Genomic DNA, 20,180 nt, shown 5'->3' on the forward strand with positions numbered 1-20,180 from the left:
CTTCTCATAAAACTGAAGTAAGCTTCAGGGGCTTGACTACCATTAGTACGTCAACCCAAAGCAGGGAATAGCACCATAAAAAGGCAAAGTATTAACATTTTACACATCTTAAAATATCTTGTATCCCAGAAGAGCTAAAAAAATCTCTGATGCTGGTAAAGTGCTGTTTCTGCTTAATTATCTGTTTCTGCATTCTCTTGTATAATATGCTCTTCCCCATAGATTTTAAGTACTATTATTATTCTATACATCAGTTGGTTGAGCAATACTTTCTCTGAAATTTGGCTAGAACCAAGAAGATCTTACCCAGCCATTTGTCTGCAGACTACCTGCCTTGAGGCAGCACCCTTCTGCTCCTGTAGGCAATCTGAGCCAAGGCTAAACAGTGATTAAAAGACTTGAAACTGCCACTGCTGGTGCAGAGAAGGATTCTGCCACATTTCAAACCACTAAAACCACTTTATACTGAAGGAAATTGAAAAACTTAAAACACTTGGTTTTCTTCAAGTTTGCTTCCTCATTACCATGCATAACCAGATCACGCAACTTCAGCATCTCAGTCTACATCTGAAACTATACAGGATTAAAGTCCTCAAGGATGAATCCGAAATCTTCTGATCCAGTCTTGATCATATATAAAAACAAACTCAGGATGGCATCAACTCACTTCAATTCCCAAAAAAATCTAATGACCATTATTTCAGAACAAATATGACATAGGGAGAGTCAGCACTTATCTTCGTGCATGAGAAGAACTGATTGGTAAGAAATTCTTTCGAGTCAAGTTAATTTTGTGATAGAGCTAATAAAAGAAAAAAATATATACGAACTAAAAGGGAAGACAAAATGAGGCACAGCTGCTGTAAACCCGTAACAACTTATTCTGTAACCATCATGGGAAATATCTTCACACCAAAACTGCCTGAGATGTACACACCATCTCCCTTCAGCCTTTGCTGACTGCCATGTAAAATATGCATTTTCCAGACAATGGCAAAATAAAACACAAATTCTTCTCAAGAGTCGGTACGCCTCACCGGGACACAAGTACCACCACAAGAAGCAAAACGTTAATCATCAGGCTGTTGTCACCCACATTACCAAATTTAACCCCATGTAAAATGTGCCAGGTTCAGGGGTACAAAAATAACAGTTCTTAGGAAAGACATCAGGGGGCAAAAGCATTTGGGAAGCGTCTTTTCAAAGATATTATTTTACTAAGTCTACAGAATGTCACAGAATCTAACTGTGCACTGAAACCTGAATGTAGTCTAGTAAGTCAGTAAATTAACTCAAATAAAAAGAATACAGGGTCAATTCCAATTCATCTCTGATCAACTCGCTGACCTTATCCTTATGACAACTATAAATTTAAACTATATTATCCCTACAATCCTATTAAAGTAGGAGACGAATGCAATTTCATCAAATGGAGTTTGACATTCAGTTGCCCCAGGTCTCACAGCACAAGCACTGAATTTCTATTTTGTACTGAATCATTTTAGACCCTGAACATGCAAGTACAGTAGCTATATACTTCAGTAGGATTTCAGGAAGCCCAAGTTTGGAAAAGAAGATAGATGGAGAGTCATAAACTGCTCTCACTAATAGATTTTGGCCCCTTGGCTGAAGGTAGAATGGTGAAAGTCTGGTTCAAGACAGCGATACTCGGTTATAACTCATCAATCTAACAGGAAGGACTTTTTCAGAGCACTCAAAGATCATCAGCTACAGCTTTTACTTGTTAAGACACACAAAAGGAATATATAAAAAGGAAAGGATAGGTGTGTCTAATAAGCCTGAGAGCACAGTTCAGAACAACACGGGCAGTTGTCAGGAGACACGTACGCTTTGACCTTCAACAGTTTCCCGTAGCTTTACAAATGCAATCAAGAGGGGCTACAGACACTCAGTTCATGCACACAGGAGATTAACGTGCGCCAAACAGCCTAGTGAATTCTAAACAACTGCTGCTTAACATGAAAAAGAATATTTTTATGTAGTAGGAATTTGTGCTCAAAGAGATTAAACAAACCAAATAGGGGAAAACAAGCCAGCCTTGGGTTTATAACTAAAACCAACAACCCAGCCTTCTCCCATTCCCTTAAAATTTCTTTCACCGCTAAATACTCTTATGACTGAAGTAACTTGAGTCACCATAGATTAAGGTCAATGCATTTAAGTGCAGGGCTTCACTAGTGAAAAACTTTGTATCATACATTTCTATTCATTATTATGCTGAGCCATCTCACCAAGCATTCCTATGAGAAACCCTGGCACTGACAGCTGTAGAGATACTTGTGACCTTTGAGAATGTCACACCTCTTCACAAACACGCACATTTTTACAGCTTCCAGCAAGACATGGTATTTTTATGTAAATCGTTGGGCATTTATTTCAAGAAGTAAGAAATTCTAAAGGAATTGATCAAAAGTACCTAAGAATTGTGAGTATGAAAGCTTGTTTTTTACTCCTAAAATCAATGTCATAGATGTAGCATCTGGAAATTAGGTACTTGTTGTCTTTTACTGATTTTGTAGCACCATTACGAGCCTACCTTACAAATCTCTCACTCCCTCACAAACTGGGGCATTACCCTCCTCCCCTGTCTTTGTGTATGCATGCATACACAATACAAACTCTCAATCTAAAATTACATTTCCCTTCTCCAGTGTTTTTCTCTAGAAAAATTTAACACATTTCATACCACTTTATCTCTTCTCAATATACTCAACAGAAATTTTGTTACAGCTTTCTTAATCTCCAGCAGCTATTCTACCTTACATCACAGAACATTTTAGAAGAATGTTATTGCTCATAAGTGCCTTAAAAAGCATCCATAGATGTTATTTTTCCAGCCATAAAAAGGTTAGTAGTATCAGAGAAGTGTCAGGATTGATTAGCTTCAATGACTCATTGAAAAATTCAATTGTACTACAAAGAAAAAAGTATTTCCTGAAAATGGAGAGAAGTCAAAGTAATTTATGCTTTAAATTTCCCACATCAAAAAGGACTGTCAAAGTAGAGCCACAAGAACAATGCTGAGAAATCAAAACATAACATTTCCTTGACTTGGAGTAAATACTGATCTTGAAACCAAAGAGAAAAATTACCTGCTGATGTGGCCCATACAATATTTTTAAAAACTTGCCTTGTTAAGCTAATTATAATACTTGAACCAGCAAGAAGCAGAAAGTTGACTCAAGTTCAATCAGTCAAAATATTCAACCTCAACTCCTACACCATCCTTTCCATACTTAAGGAACCATGGGATGCCTTCCAAATTGCTTGCAACATTTGATAACATTCAGTAATGAAGTGTCCCTAATCTAAATGCTGTCTTAATTTGCATTTGCACATTGCATTTTCAATTTGTACCATATCATTCACCTCCTCCATAACAGCATCACATTTTCTTCTCACATTCTTCTGAATACTAAAATAAAGTCTCTCTTGCAGGCCAAAAGTGCTTCTTTATTCTGTGTTCTCTTCCTCTTTCCCCCTTATTCGTCAATACCACCTCCACCTCCTCAATGTAACACTAACAAATGAGTTAAATAACTGAAAAGAATTAAACAGCAGTGGTAGATTTTGAATATCTTAATGATTTCAAATCCAGACAGAATGCCTTTCAAAAGGTCCACTTCAGCCAAAGTCAATTTTTGCATTCAATGCAGAAGCAACAGAGCAAAATAGTAAGCTTATGATATACAGGAAGGTCAGAACCAATGACCCTTTAAATCTATAAAATGATAAATACTGTTGTACTAAAGAGCAGTAAAAAAAAGGACACACTAAAGCAGTCAGCATTCAAAATTGCAGTACTAAGCAATACACTGCAACACACATTCAAAAATCAACATATAAGAGGTGGCATGAATTCCCATTAAACATTGTTAAGAGACAGGATTCTGCTAACAGCATCATATGGGCTCCCCAAGAACCAGGCTAAAAAGAGGTCTCGTGAATTTGGCATTCCTATACCCAACTATCACCTTTTTGCCCTCGTTGCTCGTCTTAACCATCCTTTCTTCATTCACTCCCTCTTGACATCAGTCTCAATAGAGTATTTACCCATTTCTGTCACAGCTATCTACAAAGCTTTCTTTTACAATGCCTCTTTTCTACAACATTGATCCTAAACTGCTCTAAAAGCTAGACTTACTAGAAAGGCCCACTCAAAATCTCTGTCCTAGTGCTAGAAATAAGACTAACATTTCTAATCAGTCCTTTAACAAAATGCATTTTGCTAATCAACACTCACTGACCTATCACAATCTCTTACTGATGATACCACTTGATTTCTGCTGCAGGTCATTATTTCTTGTTACTACATCATTCTGTTATGTACCATATATAAAAAAATAAATATGCTATCTAGAATATATTTTTAAAAGCTTCAGCTTTTGGCAGCCACCATAAAAATCAACAGGCTAACAAGAACTTAATTTTCAGGCTACATTGCTGGGGAACCTACTGGAACAAGAGCTAGAGAAAAGTAACAAACTACTACAAGCCACAGCTGTTAAATTAAAAGAAATCTAGTATTTCAGCTGAGACACTAAATTTGCTCCACAAACAGCAGTGAAAATACCAGGAAAAACAAACACTCATGAAAAACAAAACCATAATCTCATTCTGCAAGTACCCATGTGCAATTCAAGCAAGGCTCAAATTTTAACCTGAAATGAAAACCTTAAGTAACAGGACTTTTGAAATTAGAGTGAATATCCATCTTACAAACACAATATCCCATTCATAAGCCAGGACTTGTAAACTTTCACTGTTCAAAAGGCTGCACTCTTTTTACATACAACCTCACATTAACTAGACATTGCATGAATCACAGAATCAATAAGGTTGGAAGGGACCTCTGGAGATCACCTAGTGCAACCTCCCTGCTCAAGCAGGGTCACCTACAGCATGGTAGACGGGGCTGCATCCAGGCAGGCCTTGAAGATCTCCACAGAAGGAGACTCCACAACCTCTCTGGGCAACCTGTGCCAGTGCTCTGTCACTCTCACAGGGAAGAAATTCCCCCTCACGGTCAGGCAGAACTTCCTGTGCTTCAATTTCTGACCATTGCCTCTTGTCCTGTCACAAGGGACAACTGAAAAGAGTTTGTCCCCGTCCCCTTGACACCCTCCCTTCAGGTACTTATACACATTGATAAGATCCCCCCTCAGTCTTCTCTTCCAGGCTGAACAGGCCCAGCTCTCACTGCCATTCCTCATAGGACAGATGCTCCAGTCCTCTCATCATCCTCGTAGCCCTATACTGGACTCTCTCCAGTAGCTCCATGTCTCTCTTGTACTGGGGAGCCAAGAACTGGAATTAACAGCAACAGTTCATAGAGATTTATACTTTACCAGAGATCGTGCAATTCCAACATGCAATTTCCAAAACACATCAGTAAACTGAGGAACTGCACATTTCTGCAAATCCAAACCAAAGAATTCCAAAGTTTGGAGTATAACAAAATCCAATCAAAAATGTGACTAATAATTTTGCCAGCATCTTTGGCTGAAGTATGTTTTGGCTTTCAGTGCATCATAGTGTAAACAAATCTCAGACCCAAAGGCTTAAGACAGCTGAAAGATCCATTTTTGTATTAACCACTTGTTCTTCTGCCTCCCTTTGTTACAAAAATGCTTGGGAGCAACATTAGAATTTGAGGCTTGCCCAGAAAAAGATATGTTGCCCTGAATTAATGATTTGTAAAGAAGCCAATGTGAGAACATCACCCAGTAGCACAAAGAAATAAAATTCAGACTACTACTGTGTGTGTGTGTGATGTGTGTGTGTGTGTGTGTGTGTGTGTGTGTGTGTATGGGAAAAGTGATGACTGAAAAGATAGTATTTTCCAAAAATCATGAATTAGATGCACTATCTCCTCAAAAAGACAGCTAATATAATTGAAATAGAAAGGCATACTCCCCTTCTATGCTCTGCAAGACCCTTCCATTGTAAACCTGTTAGAAAGCTGTCAATGCAAAGTTAGTGCTTTCAGGAGGACACTAGCATCCCTGTTTCAGAGATAAGGAGATGCTAATGTCGACAAAACATCAACTAATATTAATTTTGTTCTATGCAGATGAGGTTATGGAAACAAAGACAGTTCTTACAGTCTTTCAGCAGTATCTCCCTAAAAGAACAGTCAAGGGCAGAGATGCTCTTTCTCAGAACCAGTCAAACACTGACCAACCCCCAAGAGCATCTTCCAAACATCAGCTCGTGTACTAAGCTGATACGCTACCAAGGCAGGACACCATGCCCTATGCAGGTAGGAAGTTTCGGAAACTCTAGTTCGGATTGGAAATGAACTGTAGCACTATTGACTACAAATGCATCCAGATTTGCATTCCTTTTCCAGAATGCTCAGGCAGACCAATGTTTTGGAAGCATCTCAGATGTACTCCTTCTCTTTGGTCTACCCTGCAGGTTGATAAAATTCATTTCATTTCAGTGATAGTGAGATTGGCTTTTCTTCTCCAGCCTTCTTTGTCAGCTGCACTGCCTCTCTACAAGTAGCACATGAAATATTACCACAGAAAAACACAATCAAATGGACTGTTTTAAATAGTATGTCTTAGGTCTCCTTCTCTGGAGATCTTCAAGGCCCGCCTGGATGCAACCCCATCTACCATGCTCTGAGTGACCTTGCTGAGCAGGGGGGTTGGACTAGATGATCTCTGGAGGTCCCTTCCAGCCTTACCGAGTCTATGATTCTAGGTCTTGTTCACCTAGGGGATAGACTTGACAGAAATTATACTGGGGTTTTTTTTTTGTTTTGTTTTGTTTTGTTTTTTTTTTTTTTTTGCTCCTCAGAGTTTTTTTTTTTTTTGTCATTTTCTTTCTCCATCAGCTTCCCCCTCTCGCAGACATCCCCACTTCTATATGCTTTTTTGAGGGCTTTACTAACGCACCCCTCAATTTTCTTCAGCTATATTTGCCAGATATCTCATTCCCCAAACACAACCCTCTCACTCCAGGGAGGTTGGCACTGAACGCGCGGGACTACGAGGAGCTGGCAAAGCCACGGGTCTCGCTCTGGGGAGCATCGGCTGGACCAGGATTTCCAGCTGAGGGATTAAACACACACACAGCTCTGGTAAAGGGAGGAAAACCTGCCTTGAAAACAAGCTGAGAGCTACCATAGCAGCACAGCAGGGTCTAGAAAATGAAAGAAAGGAAGATCTCCCAGACTTCCCCCTCAGGCTGTCTCAAAGCAATTTATACCTCATTTACTTTTGATTCAAAAAAGGCTGGAGGTTATCATCTTAATTGTTTGGTTCTCCTTTCACTCATTCAACATAAAAGCCCTCTTAAGAGGATTTTAACCCCAGAGGCAGCAGCTGCTTCTGCACAGAAGCGGGGTGCAGAGGGAGCAGCCCGGCGCAGGCCACCACAGCTGGCTCCGTCTCGAGGCTCCCCACGGTTAGAGGGGGGATCAAAAATCTCACGGAAGTGAGGAATATGAGCTCCGTGCCACAAAGCAGGTCTTCTGTGACCACTGTCCACATTCCCGGACAGTCAGCAAGTCACTGCCTGGGAACAGCGCACTACACATTTTCTATTGTAAAATAGTAATTAAATTACAATTTGTATGTTAGTGGTACTACAGTGAATTGCCAGGGACTCATTTTGGCTAATACTGATAAATCATCACCAAAAACATGACTTTCTTTAATTATCAAGTGATTCCAGCACAGATGGAAATTCAGAACACGGCTCAAAATATTTTTTTGAACGGTAGCTCCTTGGGAGATGCTGAAAGCAGTGGATATCTGCATCAGAGAAAACATCCACATAAACAACCAAGGAGTAATTTTTCCAATTTTAACTACAGACTGCACTGGCAGTAGTGAGCAGACTCTGGATATATATTAACTAACTGGTCTGCTTTATTATTATTTCAAAAAGCAGTATTTCCTTTCAAATCAGTGCTGTGTAAGTTCAAGCAGCATTTCAACCTCAGCACTACACATTTAGAAAATTGTACATCCACAAATTACATCACAGTTACAAATACTTCCAACTGCCATCACCAAGTACGTACTCAGGCACTAACCATTTTTTAAAAAATGGCAGCATTTCCAGCTTACAAATCCTGTGCCTGTAGAGCAAGGCAGTTCAAATGCAGAGTATTCGGGTCACTCACTCACATCTGTAAAACTACTGCAATGGATTAAACAGGTGATAAAAGCACAACAAAACTGAGGGTACTACTGCAGGCTGGAGTAACCTACAAGAAGTATTTAACAAATTATATTTTAGTGAATAATTTTGAATCATACAATACCTAATATTTCTGGAAATACAGGGCCATGCATTTCAGTCACTTCTCGTCTATTCAATCACAAAACAAAATGTTCCTCATTAGAGCTTGAATTTGCACCAAATGCTGAGACATTAGCATGTAAATAATATTCTCTGCTGCTAACACTGCTCTGCACTGCAAGAACCATCAATCTACCAGAAATAGCTTTGCTAAGGAACAAGTTCAAGACTTACACTGTTAAACACAGGTTTCACAGGTAACTGTAAAAGCACATTGCAAAATAGCTTTCTCTCATTAGGGCAGAGCCCTGTGTGATACTATAGCCGGTTCTGCAGAATGGAGATGACCTGGGAGGCTGCTTCAGTTGGGGTAAGCAGTTGAGGGGTTTTTTGTTTGTTTGTTTGTTTTTGTTGTTTTGTTTTTTTCTTTAAAATAAAACACTAACGTAAAAAGGTGGCACTACTTAGTTCAGGATACCTCTGCTATACTGGCTCATAATTTGTAAGCATCACTTGTTCTAAAAGACAAGCAGCCCATTCCCACTAGCTGGTAACTCTACTGATTTATGAAAAACTTTTGCATCAGAACCAGGGAAGCCTTTCCTTGCTCAAAGCAGAACAAGCTTTTCAAAGAGCTGTAACTGTTAAATGTTAAAATAAGTCCCCTACGTTTGGCATTTTTCTGTAAATAAGAATCCAGTGTAGAAGACCACAAAGGTCCCTAACAGGTACTGTCTACCCCAAAAATGGTGTAGCATCCACAGTGGTTCAAACACACATTGAAATGCAGAGCTTTTAAAAGAAGCAAACCCTGCATATCAGAATTATGTACTCTTCACCCTGTGATGCAGAGATCTATGATAAGAGCAGATTTTAAAAATAAAATTCCTAAATGTCACTTTCTATCCGGATTTTAAATGAGATTAAAAATACCTTGCATGATCATTTTATGCTGCATGCATTGCTTAAGGGATACATGGCAGCCATTTGTTTGAAATAAATAGCTCACCAGTAACTCCCAGAGACAAAAATTTTAATCCTGTAGATTTCCCATTTTTCCTAAACATCACAGGAGTCTACATAAATATCTGGAATGCTGCTTTAAAGGTGCAAGAGATCCAAACATTTGCATCAACTCTTTCATACACTAATAAATTGCTAAAAATAAATTGAAATTGAAGTCAGAGAATAAAAATTAAAGACTGGAGCAAACAAAGATTGCTAAAGCAGCTAACTTGAATGAACAGGGAAGAAAGATTAAAGAAAGATTTTAAAAAGCCATCTATGGATCTTGAGTTTAAAATAGGTTTTCACAAAGGACTGTATCAAAAGCCTCTGTCACTCTTTCACCTAGCAAGCAATTCATGAATGTTTTACTTGAAAATAATGATGCCAGGGAGTCAAACATCCTTGTAATCTCAAGAGCAAAGGTAGTCCGAGAACAAGAAGAAATGATTTTGCTGAACCCTGTGCCTAGTTTAGCACCGTCTCTTTGTATAGCATACAGAAGCATTACAGAACTACAAGATTTTTTAAATGACATACAATGTAACAATACTGCATGTCACAGCCACTGTTAAAAACAAGCTTTGGTTGTACTTAAGCTATAGAAATTGCATGGAGAGATGTGCTTTCTTTAAAATTTTCCATCAGCTTTATGGAACGTATTCAGTGTTCACTGCGCTGAGCACAGACTGAGACTCTGCCAGCAGGTTTCATTAAAAGATATTTTTTTGTAATGCATAGAATTACGGAAGCTCTTTGGCTAATAACCAGTGTAGGCCCACTCCGCTTGTATGCAAATATTTAATACTTCATATAAATCATTACTTGCTGTAACTCAGCTAGAAATACACAAGCGCAGTGGTACGAGGCCTATACCCTAAGGCACTGACGTCCTGCAGGAAGGATAATTTATGGTATACGATGCATCACAGTATTGACTTTTATTTAAGTTAAAAATAAACAGTTTCTGTGACTCCTTTGCCAGGAGGCTAGCTCTACAGCCTGCCCCTGGGGGCAAGCATCCCGTTCCAGCTCCCGGCCGGACCCCACGCTGCAGCTCCCCGCTGCTCCCCTCCTCCGGGTGGTTGCTTTCTTCCAGCTAGCAAAACTGCACTGAGGAGACCAAGTCACCAGCTTCACATGAATTAACACGTAATCCTAGCAGATGAGCTAGTAAGAGGAGCTAAAAGACACTGTAGCATGGGCAGGACCCGCTGGAGGATTTTAGGGGGCCAAACCTTCAGAGCTAGGTCACAGCAATCCTACAAACTCGGCAGTTTAATATCCTGTATTCTCAAGAAGGGAGTTTAACAGCAACAGATTTGTCTTCAGTATGCAGTATTTCTAACTAGATGATTAAACTAACTAGTAAACAAAAAAGAAAACCTTTACTGTAGACTTAATCTATGCTCTCAGATGAACAGTACTTGAAGTTTAAGAAATATAGCTTTTGCATTTGAAAACGTTACATCCAATTTCATAAAATTAGCATTAAAAAAAAAAGAAGTGTGTAACCAGGGAATGTTCCAAGTCTTTACAACATCAATATGGTTAAATGCACTTGAAATGGATAATTTCCACAATGTTAACAGAACAGCCAAGTAATACTGTAGATTTCCTAATTGCTCTATGCACACAGCTGACCTCCTTTTTATGCATAAGGACACTGCACTTCTAAACAAATCCCACGATTTAAACCAGCAGTTTAAAATTGACATATTTAAGTAAAACTCATAAAAAATGTATAAAACTCATAAATAGTTAGTAACTATGACTTACCTCTTAAAAAAAAACTCAAAAATTTATACCAAAATTGTAATATCTGCCAAGACTGTTCAGCTTACCCAAGGTTTCTTTTTTTATGGCACTGCAGAGAGACCAAATTTTTGTTTTATATTTGTTGTCACAAAAATACAGAGACAGAATGCACACATAAGGGGAAGAGAGGGACAGAAACACAGGTGGGAGGGGTGAAAAAGTGGAACAGGTCTGGAAGTCACGTCATTAATGGAACTTAACCATCAACTTGTCTTGCTCCACCCCACAACCCAACATTCCTTGTCAGGTAGGTAACATTGACACCCAATAACGACCAGAAGCTGTAAGAAAGTCACGCAAACGTCCTTTTACTCCATCCCCAGTTTCAGGGGCGAGGAGGGGTAAAGGCAGCCAGGGATCCAGGAGTCAGCGCACCACACCACCACCTGGGGATGCTCAATGCCAGCACTACACCTACTCTTGCTCGCTCTTGGCCTGGAGACACCAAGAAAGACACAGATGAGGAGGCGATGGTGTGTTTGACAACAGCTATCAGACCTCTGGAATGGCCAGCTAGAAGGATTTCCTCCTCTCCTTCCATATTCACCCCTTAATCACACTGCACACTTCTTATTTATTAAAATGCACTGATACTAACAGAAGAAAATTAAAATTGTGTGACCTATGGAATTTACACTAGGCAGTATTTCCAGCATTTTATGGCTGAAAGGGGCACTAAAAATTCTGCAAAACAAACCTGAACATCTAATTCTTCCCTATTAGAATCCATTACCTCTTAATAACTTAACTAGAACAGTAGTTTCCATCATTTTCAAAACCTGAACCTGAATGGAAAGTTCCCATTTACAGAAACATGCTGAAGCTCAACAAGAGCAGTGGGACTGTTTTGCTGTCAAAAAGAGGAATATTCAAGTTGCAAAAATCAATCATTTAAGTTAAAAGTGTCAATCTTGCTCAGGCATATTCCACAATTAGATGATCACACACTAATTTCTCCACCAGATTTCTACCTTATTTCATACACAGAATAGATGATCACACACTAATTTCTCCACCAGATTTCTACCTTATTTCATACACAGAATAGGTTAACAAACAAACAAACAAACAAACAACCCACAGACACATAACTGATCCAACTGAGAGCGTACTCCACTCTCTACTCCTAGACCCTCTGCAGCATTTGATACTACTAACTAATGCACTTCATCACAGAAATGTGGCAAGGATCCAGCATACTGTGCTCAAACTGTTTTCCAAGTCCCTCCCAGAAGGACATTCCAAAATACAGCAATAGGGAAACTGTACTTGTACTGCCTGGTCCCTCATTTCTCACATGCCAGAAGAATTACCTCGCTGTCTCTCCAGTTCTTTCCCAGTTCTTCATATGAACTGGTCTACCTTAATGCAAAAATAATCCTTTCAAAACTTTTATCCAGAAAATAAACAAATGGGGAAAAAATATAACGTTATCAATATATTTTTAACATATATAAAATGTGGTATTAAGGTAGATACATAAAATAGTAAAGATGCACAATTTCTGAATCTTCCCACACCATTTCTTTCATTTTTATATTAGAACACTAAAAGACAGTATTTGATTACTCATATAAACCTTCATTCTTCTATTTCTATTAAAAAAGAAACCATAAGTTGAAAGCATTTCATATTTTATCAGCAACTTTCATGTTAGCAGCAATCAATAAACGTCACACTAATGAATGCATCAATCAAGACCTGTTTCCAGTTAGGCACTGCATGCTCTTCATTTCTGCTTTCTAACAGTTGCATCTTTCACAACAGTAGATATTTATATAGGAGATTATTCAAATTTTATCTAAATTTCTAATGATACAAATCTTTCAACTTTTGACTTCTAGTTCGCAGCTGCTTAGCAGAGTAACTACATATTTCATTGTTTTGTGTTTATGTATAAGTGGCTTCAGATACATGGTCTTCCCACTTTTGTATAACAAGTATGGAAAAATTAACCCTTTCTGCTGTATATTAACACTAAGTCACAGAAGATTTCTGACTTGTCTGAGCTTAAATCAAACTATAAATGTTTAATGCTGGAAAGCTGTTAAAAGGTTACCCACCAAGTTTCAAAACTTTGAAACAGATTTTGTCTCCTCAAGATAGGAGGCAGCATATGGAAGGGCAGGAGAGGGATTAGGTTTCTGAACTACTATTCATCTTCAATAAAGTTAGCTGATAAATGAGTTCACAGGCTAGTCACTAAATACAAAAGGAAAAATGCTGGTTGTAAGTGTAGCAAGCAGACTAAGTTTATGATGAGTGCTCTGTGCTAACAGCACAGGAGAAAAAAGATTAAAATATTAATTGGAAAACTAAATACTTCCCTTAACAGAAGGCTCCTTTTACATGCATGCAAGCTGAGAAAAACACCTTGCTGAAGCAGATGGCCATTGCACTTGCATCTCTTTTCTACAGAGTTTTAGTTGTTGGCTACACGAAGATGCACAAAAAAGCAAAACATACACTTACCAAATTCACTTTTTATAAGTGCAAAAAAACCTTGCTATAATGTTGTATTTAAAGATTAAATAAAAACAACATTTCTCTGAATATGGAGCAGAGAGGAACTCTGAGATATAAAGCCACTTGCCAAGGAAAAGAAAGAGCTATATGAATACTTCTAATAAACCTTTATAACCATGCTTTACAAGTAGTGTTCTTTCTTCCTCTGCATGTCTAAATATTTTGTTAAAAAGGAAAAAAGTTATGGTAAGGGAGTTACATTATTGTAAAGATCATTCATTACAAACTGTATTCAAAAGCAGATCCCTGCATCCCCAGTGCAATCAGTGTGGTTCCTAGTGCCATAAACTGCAGCACTCATCAAAATAATGACTAAAAATTGCAGCTATTTTAGGAAAATACAAGCAAAGCAGTAAGTGGAAAGAACTAAAGTTGTCAACGTTTTCTAGGTATTCAAGTTGTTATTGATAAATTAAACCAATTATGTAGTTGGTCAACTGGGTATTCTTCTAAGAGTAGAATTTTGTCCTTTTTCTCCTCTTCACTTGGATTCTATCCAACATAAAAAATCATCAAGATTCATGAGTTTTGCTATAATGTGCACTTACCAGTGCTGGATTATCTCTAGCTTCCACACCAAAAATATTCTGTCGTTTCACTGTCAGCAAATCAAGATCTTTATCATCATCATCGTCATCATCTTCAAAGAACTGCATGGAGTCTGCATTTGGAGCACTGCTTAGCACAGAAACTTCCTTCTCCATTTTCTCTTCAGACACCTCTTTCAATTCCTCCTCAGATTCATCGTCACCACTACCTTCGTCACTGGAAGAAGGATATTCTTCAGTTTCTTTTCTTCTGTCCTCTTCATTAGTTTTGTCAACAGATACATTTCCACTGAAATTCGTTCTGTATTTCTCTACTACTTCTTTGCTTATTGAGGAGCTGGTATTTTTATTTTGCTTTATCTCCTTCAACTGATTTGTCTCTTCAGCTGTCACATTCACGGATAATTGTTTCTGAACTTTTTGAAGAAATCTCACACGGGGTGCCACCGCAAGACCAAGTGATCTAAAGAATAGAATTCAACAAGTAAATTACTCTGAAAGGTTGACACAGAACAAAACTTGACTAAAATAGAAGCCCTCATCAACGGCTCAAGTGCTCCGATTTTAATTATGGTAATTTATATTTATGCATTTTGACCAACATATTTACAAAATGGACCTTTTGACACACAACAGGATATTCTACCTTGAAAACGCAAATGAACATTGGAAGAGTAAAAAGGATGAAATAATGGAGAATAAAGCACTCTGAAAGATAAGAATGATTAGAAATCCTACCAGGAGAAGGCCACAAACAACCAACCTATAAAGCTAAAAACAGGAGCAAATTACATATGATTTATAGAATCAGTAAGGTTGGAAGGGACCTCTGGAGATCACCTAGTGCAACCTCCCTGCTCAAGCAGGGTCACCTACAGCATGGTAGACCGGGTTGCATCCAGGTGGGCCTTGAAGATCTCCACAGAAGGAGACTCCACAACCTCTTTGGGCAACCTGTGCCAGGGCTCCGTCACTCTCACAGGGAAGAAATTCCCCCTCACGGTCAGGCGGAACTTCCTGTGCTTCAATTTCTGACCATTGCCTCTAGTCCTGTCACACGGGACAACTGAAAAGAGTTTGTCCCCGTCCCCTTGACACCCACACTTACACACATGGATAAGATCCCCCCTCAGTCTTCTCTTCCCCAGGCTAAACAGGCCCAGCTCTCGCAGTCGTTCCTCATAGGGCAGGTGCTCCAGCCCTCTGATCATCCTCGTAGCCCTACGCTGGACTCTCTCCAGTAGCTCCATGTCTCTCTTGTCCTGAGGAGCCCACAACTGGACACACTACTCCAGAGGAGGCCTCCCCAGGGGTGAGGAGAGGGGCAGCATCACCTCCCTCCACCTGCTGGCAACACTTGTCCTAAGGCACCCCAGGAGACCATTGGCTTTCTTGGCCACAAGGGCACATTGCTGCCTCATGGTCAACTTGTCATCCACCAGCACTCCCAGGTCCTTCTCTGCAGAGCTGCTCTCCAGAGGGTCAGCCCCCAGCCTGTACTGGTGCCTAGGGTTGTTCCTCCCCAGGTGCAGGACTCTGGGCTTGCCCTTGTTGAACCTCAGGAGGCTCCTCTCCACCTAGCTCTCCAGCCTATCCAGGTCTCTCTGAAGGGCAGCACAGCCCTCAGCTGTATCAGCTACTCCTCCCAGCTTGGGATCATCTGCAAACTTGCTGAGGAGGCACTCTGTCCCCTCATCCAGGTCACTGATGAAGAAGTTGAACAGGATGGGACCCAGCACTGAGCCCTGGGGGATGCCACTAGCCACAGGCCTCCAACTAGACTCCATGCCACTGACAATGACCCTCTGAGGTCTGCCTTTCAGCCAGTTCTCAGTCCACCTCACTGTCCACTCAGCTAACCCACACTTCCTGAGCTTATCTAGGAGGATGTGATGGGAGACAGTGTCAAAAGCCTTGCTGAAGTCAAGGTACACATCATCCACTGCTCTCCCCTCATCTACTCAGACAGTCATTCCATCAGAGAAGGCTATTAGATTGGTTAAGCAGGATTTCCCCTGGGTAAATCCATGCCTGCTACTCCTGATCACCTTCTTTTCTTCCATATGTCTGGAGATGACATCCAGAATGAGCTGTTACATCACCTTTGCAGGGATGGAGGTGAGGCTGACCAGCCTAGAGTTTCCTGGGTCCTTCTTCTCGCCCTTTCTGAAGACTGGAGTGACACTGGCTTTCTTCCAGTCCTCAGGCACCTCTCCAGTTCTCCAGGACCTTTCAAACATGATGGAGAGTGTCCTGGCAATAACATGCACCAGCTCCCTCAGTACCTCTGGGTGCATCCCATCTGGGCCCATGGATTTGTGGATGTCTAGCCTCCCCTGGTCTCTAACCCTCTCCTCCTCAACCAAAGGAAAGTCTTCCCTTCTCCAGACTTTCTCCCTCACATCCTGCCTCTGGGACTCATGGGGACTGCCCTTAGCAGTGAGACTGAAGTAAAGGCAGCATTCAGTAATTCTGCATTCTCTGTATCCCTTGTCACCAGGGCCCCTGCCCCGTTCAGTAGCAGGCCCACATTTTCCCTAGTCCTCCTCTTGCTGCTGATGTATTTGAAGAAGCCCTTCCTGTTGTCCTTGACATCCCTTGCAAGACTCAGTTTCAGCTGGGCCTTAGCCTTCCTCGCAGCATCTCTACATACTCTGACTGCATTCCTGTAATTCTCCCAAATAACCTGTCCCCTCTTCCACATTCTGTGTATTTTCTTCTTCTGTCTGAAGTTGGCCAGGAGCTCCTTGCTCACCCATGCAGGTCTCCTGCCCCTCTTGCTGCACTTCTTACTCATAAGGATGCACCGCTCTTGAGCCGGAGGAAGTGATGTTTGAATACTAGCCAGCTCTCCTGGACCCCCCTCCCCTCTAGGGCCCTAACCCATGAGACCAGGTAGGTCTCTGAAGAGCCCAAAGTCTACTCTCCTGAAGTCCAGGGTTGCAGTCCTGCTTGTTGCTTTAGTTCTTTCCTGCATGAACTCCACCATCTCATGATCACTGCAGCCAAGACTGTCCCCAACCTTCACATCTCTGACCAGTCCCTCTCTGTTGGTAAGGACAAGGTCCAGCAGGACACCCTTCCTCGTAGGCTCCTCCACCATTTGTGACAAGAAGTTATCATCAATGCACTGCAGGAGCCTCCTGGACTGTTTGTGCTTTGCTGTGTAGTCCCTCCAGCAGATGTCAAGGTGGCTGAAGTCCCCCATGAGAACTAGGGCCTGTGATCGTGAGGCTACCTCCAGCTGTCTATAGAAGGCCTCATCGACTTCCTCTTCCTGGTCAGGTGGCCTGTAGTAGACACCCACAACAGTGTCCCCCATGTTAATGTAATATGGTAGAAGAAACACCAATACAGTTTTGTATTAGAGACGTACATGTCATGTCAGGGATTGATGAAGCACTGATCTCTGTCATCTTATCCAAACAAGCACAATATGAATGAATGACTAATTGTAGAAAAAGCCAGGAGTTTTTTGTTCCTTGTCTGTTCCTTGAAAGAAAATCTCACTTGCCTGTACCCCTTCAGTAAAGCTTTGATCATCATGACTCATGTAACTATCAAAGCTAACAACTGGATTATGATGATCCAAAGTCATATTAATACTCCAAAACAATGGAGAAAAAACAGCCATAAAACAAACCTATGTAAATATTATATAGGAAGAATACCGGAGGGCATTGCATGGGAGCAGATACTTTTGTCTCCAACTAACAGAATAAAGCTCTTGGACACTTCTCAGGGAGGGCTGGAGGTTTTTTTGTGTTTTTTTTTTTTTTTTTTTGTTTGTTTGTTTGGTTGGTTGGTTGGTTGGTTTTTTGGGGTTTTTTTTTTGTTTGTTTGTTTGTTTAATAAAAAGGAGATTGAATTTAAGAAATTACAAGTAGCTAAGCTTAAATAAAAGCTGTATGCAAACAATCCCGCAAACATTTATTATATAACTTCTCAGAGAAATATCAGTATTTTGACTGATTATTGTTTCTTTTCTAAAGTATATTTCAAATTGAGAATCATTTTGGAGAAACACTCCAGCATTGCTAAAAGTTTCCTTATGTTGCAAGGTTCTACCAGTTTCGTTAAAATTTATTCCTGTAGTCATTTGTCAAATCTAGAGTTCAGTCATACTAAAAAACTGAATAGACACCAGCTTTTCTTCTCATCAGTTGTAACTGGCGATGTCAATTTTAATTTATTCATTAGCTGCCACTCACACTACAATCCTACTCAAACTGAAGTTACAGCTATTCTTCCTCTGACTTTCAATTCTAACATATGCAAACTCTTCCATAATAAGAAATGTGGAAGATTTTCTCAGAAGGAAAGACAAAAGGTAGATAAATTATTTAATAGGATTTGTTAAATTCTAACACACAACAATAAAAACATTAAAACCACAATGCAGTCCTCAGGCTATGATAGCCTTAAAATGACAACATAAACTCAGCTGACAAACCAACAAACAACTCTATATCAAATTTGGGTGTGAAATGTGGTAACTTCTTTGGAGCAAGTGCCTTAAGATGATGTTTAAATCAACTTCTAAAAGCAATCCAGCAACAAAATTTCCAATTATTATTATTTCCAATTCCTCTATTTCGAAATATGAGTGTAAAGAATCTGTGGTCATTTGTGCCAGAGAGCTGATACACAGCATTTTTTACACAAGTTAGTTCTTTGCTGTAGTACTAAATTACTACATTTACTAAATCAAGGATATAGTCCATTAATGAACTTCTTCAGAATGATCTGAATCATAAAAACCTGCTGTACCTCATAGGGATTTTCTTTACTACAGAACAGACGATCATTTAAAATAGCCCCAAAAAGATGAAAGGCTACCACAAGTCACTTCAAGAGAAGAAATGAGTATCAGTATACATTACATCCACATTCAAAAGGTTTGCAGAAGACAAGATGTGCAAATATTTGTAAGTAGGAGAAATCAAATCAACTGAAGTGACACAAGTCTGAATTAAACAGACATTCCAGATGGCTCTGATTAATAAGCAAAATGAACAGAGGAATTGCTTTTGCTGTGCTACCCTATTTGATTAACCAACTTCAGGGCGGGATCTTACTCACGATTAGCAATTGTGATTACTGCACTACGCTTTCAGAAGTCCATACTAACATCCCCAAGGAGATTATCTGCTATGTTTATGTTTCAAGTAAGAAACTTTCACACTATACAGCTCTTAATCCTCTAGGACAAAAGGACAACAGGAGGATCTAGATTTGGAAGAGAAAAAAATTAACTAAGTAATCACATCGGAAACTGGTTACATGCTCTTACAATTACAAGGTATCAACTCTTGGTGGAGACATTTAGGCAATTATTTAAAGGGACCAAATACAAGATTAATTTACATTCAGAAAGAAGTCAGTGGAGTTCTACTAGTGGCTATGATCTGAAATCTTATGCTGTAACAGGAACAGGGACAAACTTGTCTTCCTCACTACAATGCCTACCATGTTTCAAACAGAAATTTTTTAGCCACCATATAGCTTTGTGAATGAGACCCTGGCTTTGCCGGGGGGGGGGGGGGGGGGGGGCTGGAGAGAGAGAGCACACACACAAACTGCAGGTAAGCAGTTTCTAAATTAAGTTGGTCCTTGAACAGACAGATTCTATACTCAAATGTCACCAAAATGAAGTTAAAATATCCCTCTTTAAACAGATATTTTTTTCCTCCTGTGCCCAGTAACTGAAAACTATATCCTTCAATAGTTAATTCCTATACTTTGGATGCACTTAAGGTGAAATAGAAAGAAGCTACTGACCTAATACATGCACTGTAACATTTATCATAGAAGACAGTTGTATTATTTTCCTGATCTTCCTTGGCAATGACGAAGAAATTCAATATACCAAGAGCAGCTAAAAGCTATGGTGTGCCTGAATAGTCTGGATCAATTTTGGTAGACCTGCCTATATGGCTGGTGTCACGGCCGGGACAGAACCTTCTTTAAGGAACAAGGGCAGCTCGTTCATCGTCAGGGAGG

General features: G+C 39.9%; 1 protein-coding gene across 1 annotated transcript in view; it reads right to left on the bottom strand.

The window, feature by feature from the left end:
- The window catches only part of DDX10 (DEAD-box helicase 10), a 188,665-nt gene that overhangs the window by 125,777 nt on the left and 42,708 nt on the right, over window positions 1–20,180 (bottom strand). Inside the window, exon 13 of the mRNA XM_062577456.1 lies at window positions 14,178–14,640. Coding sequence (XP_062433440.1) covers window positions 14,178–14,640 — 463 coding nt within the window. The remainder of the gene's footprint in view (window positions 1–14,177; window positions 14,641–20,180) is intronic.

This window comes from Rhea pennata, chromosome 1 (genome assembly GCF_028389875.1).
Source record: "Rhea pennata isolate bPtePen1 chromosome 1, bPtePen1.pri, whole genome shotgun sequence".
Classification (NCBI taxonomy): domain Eukaryota; kingdom Metazoa; phylum Chordata; class Aves; order Rheiformes; family Rheidae; genus Rhea; species Rhea pennata.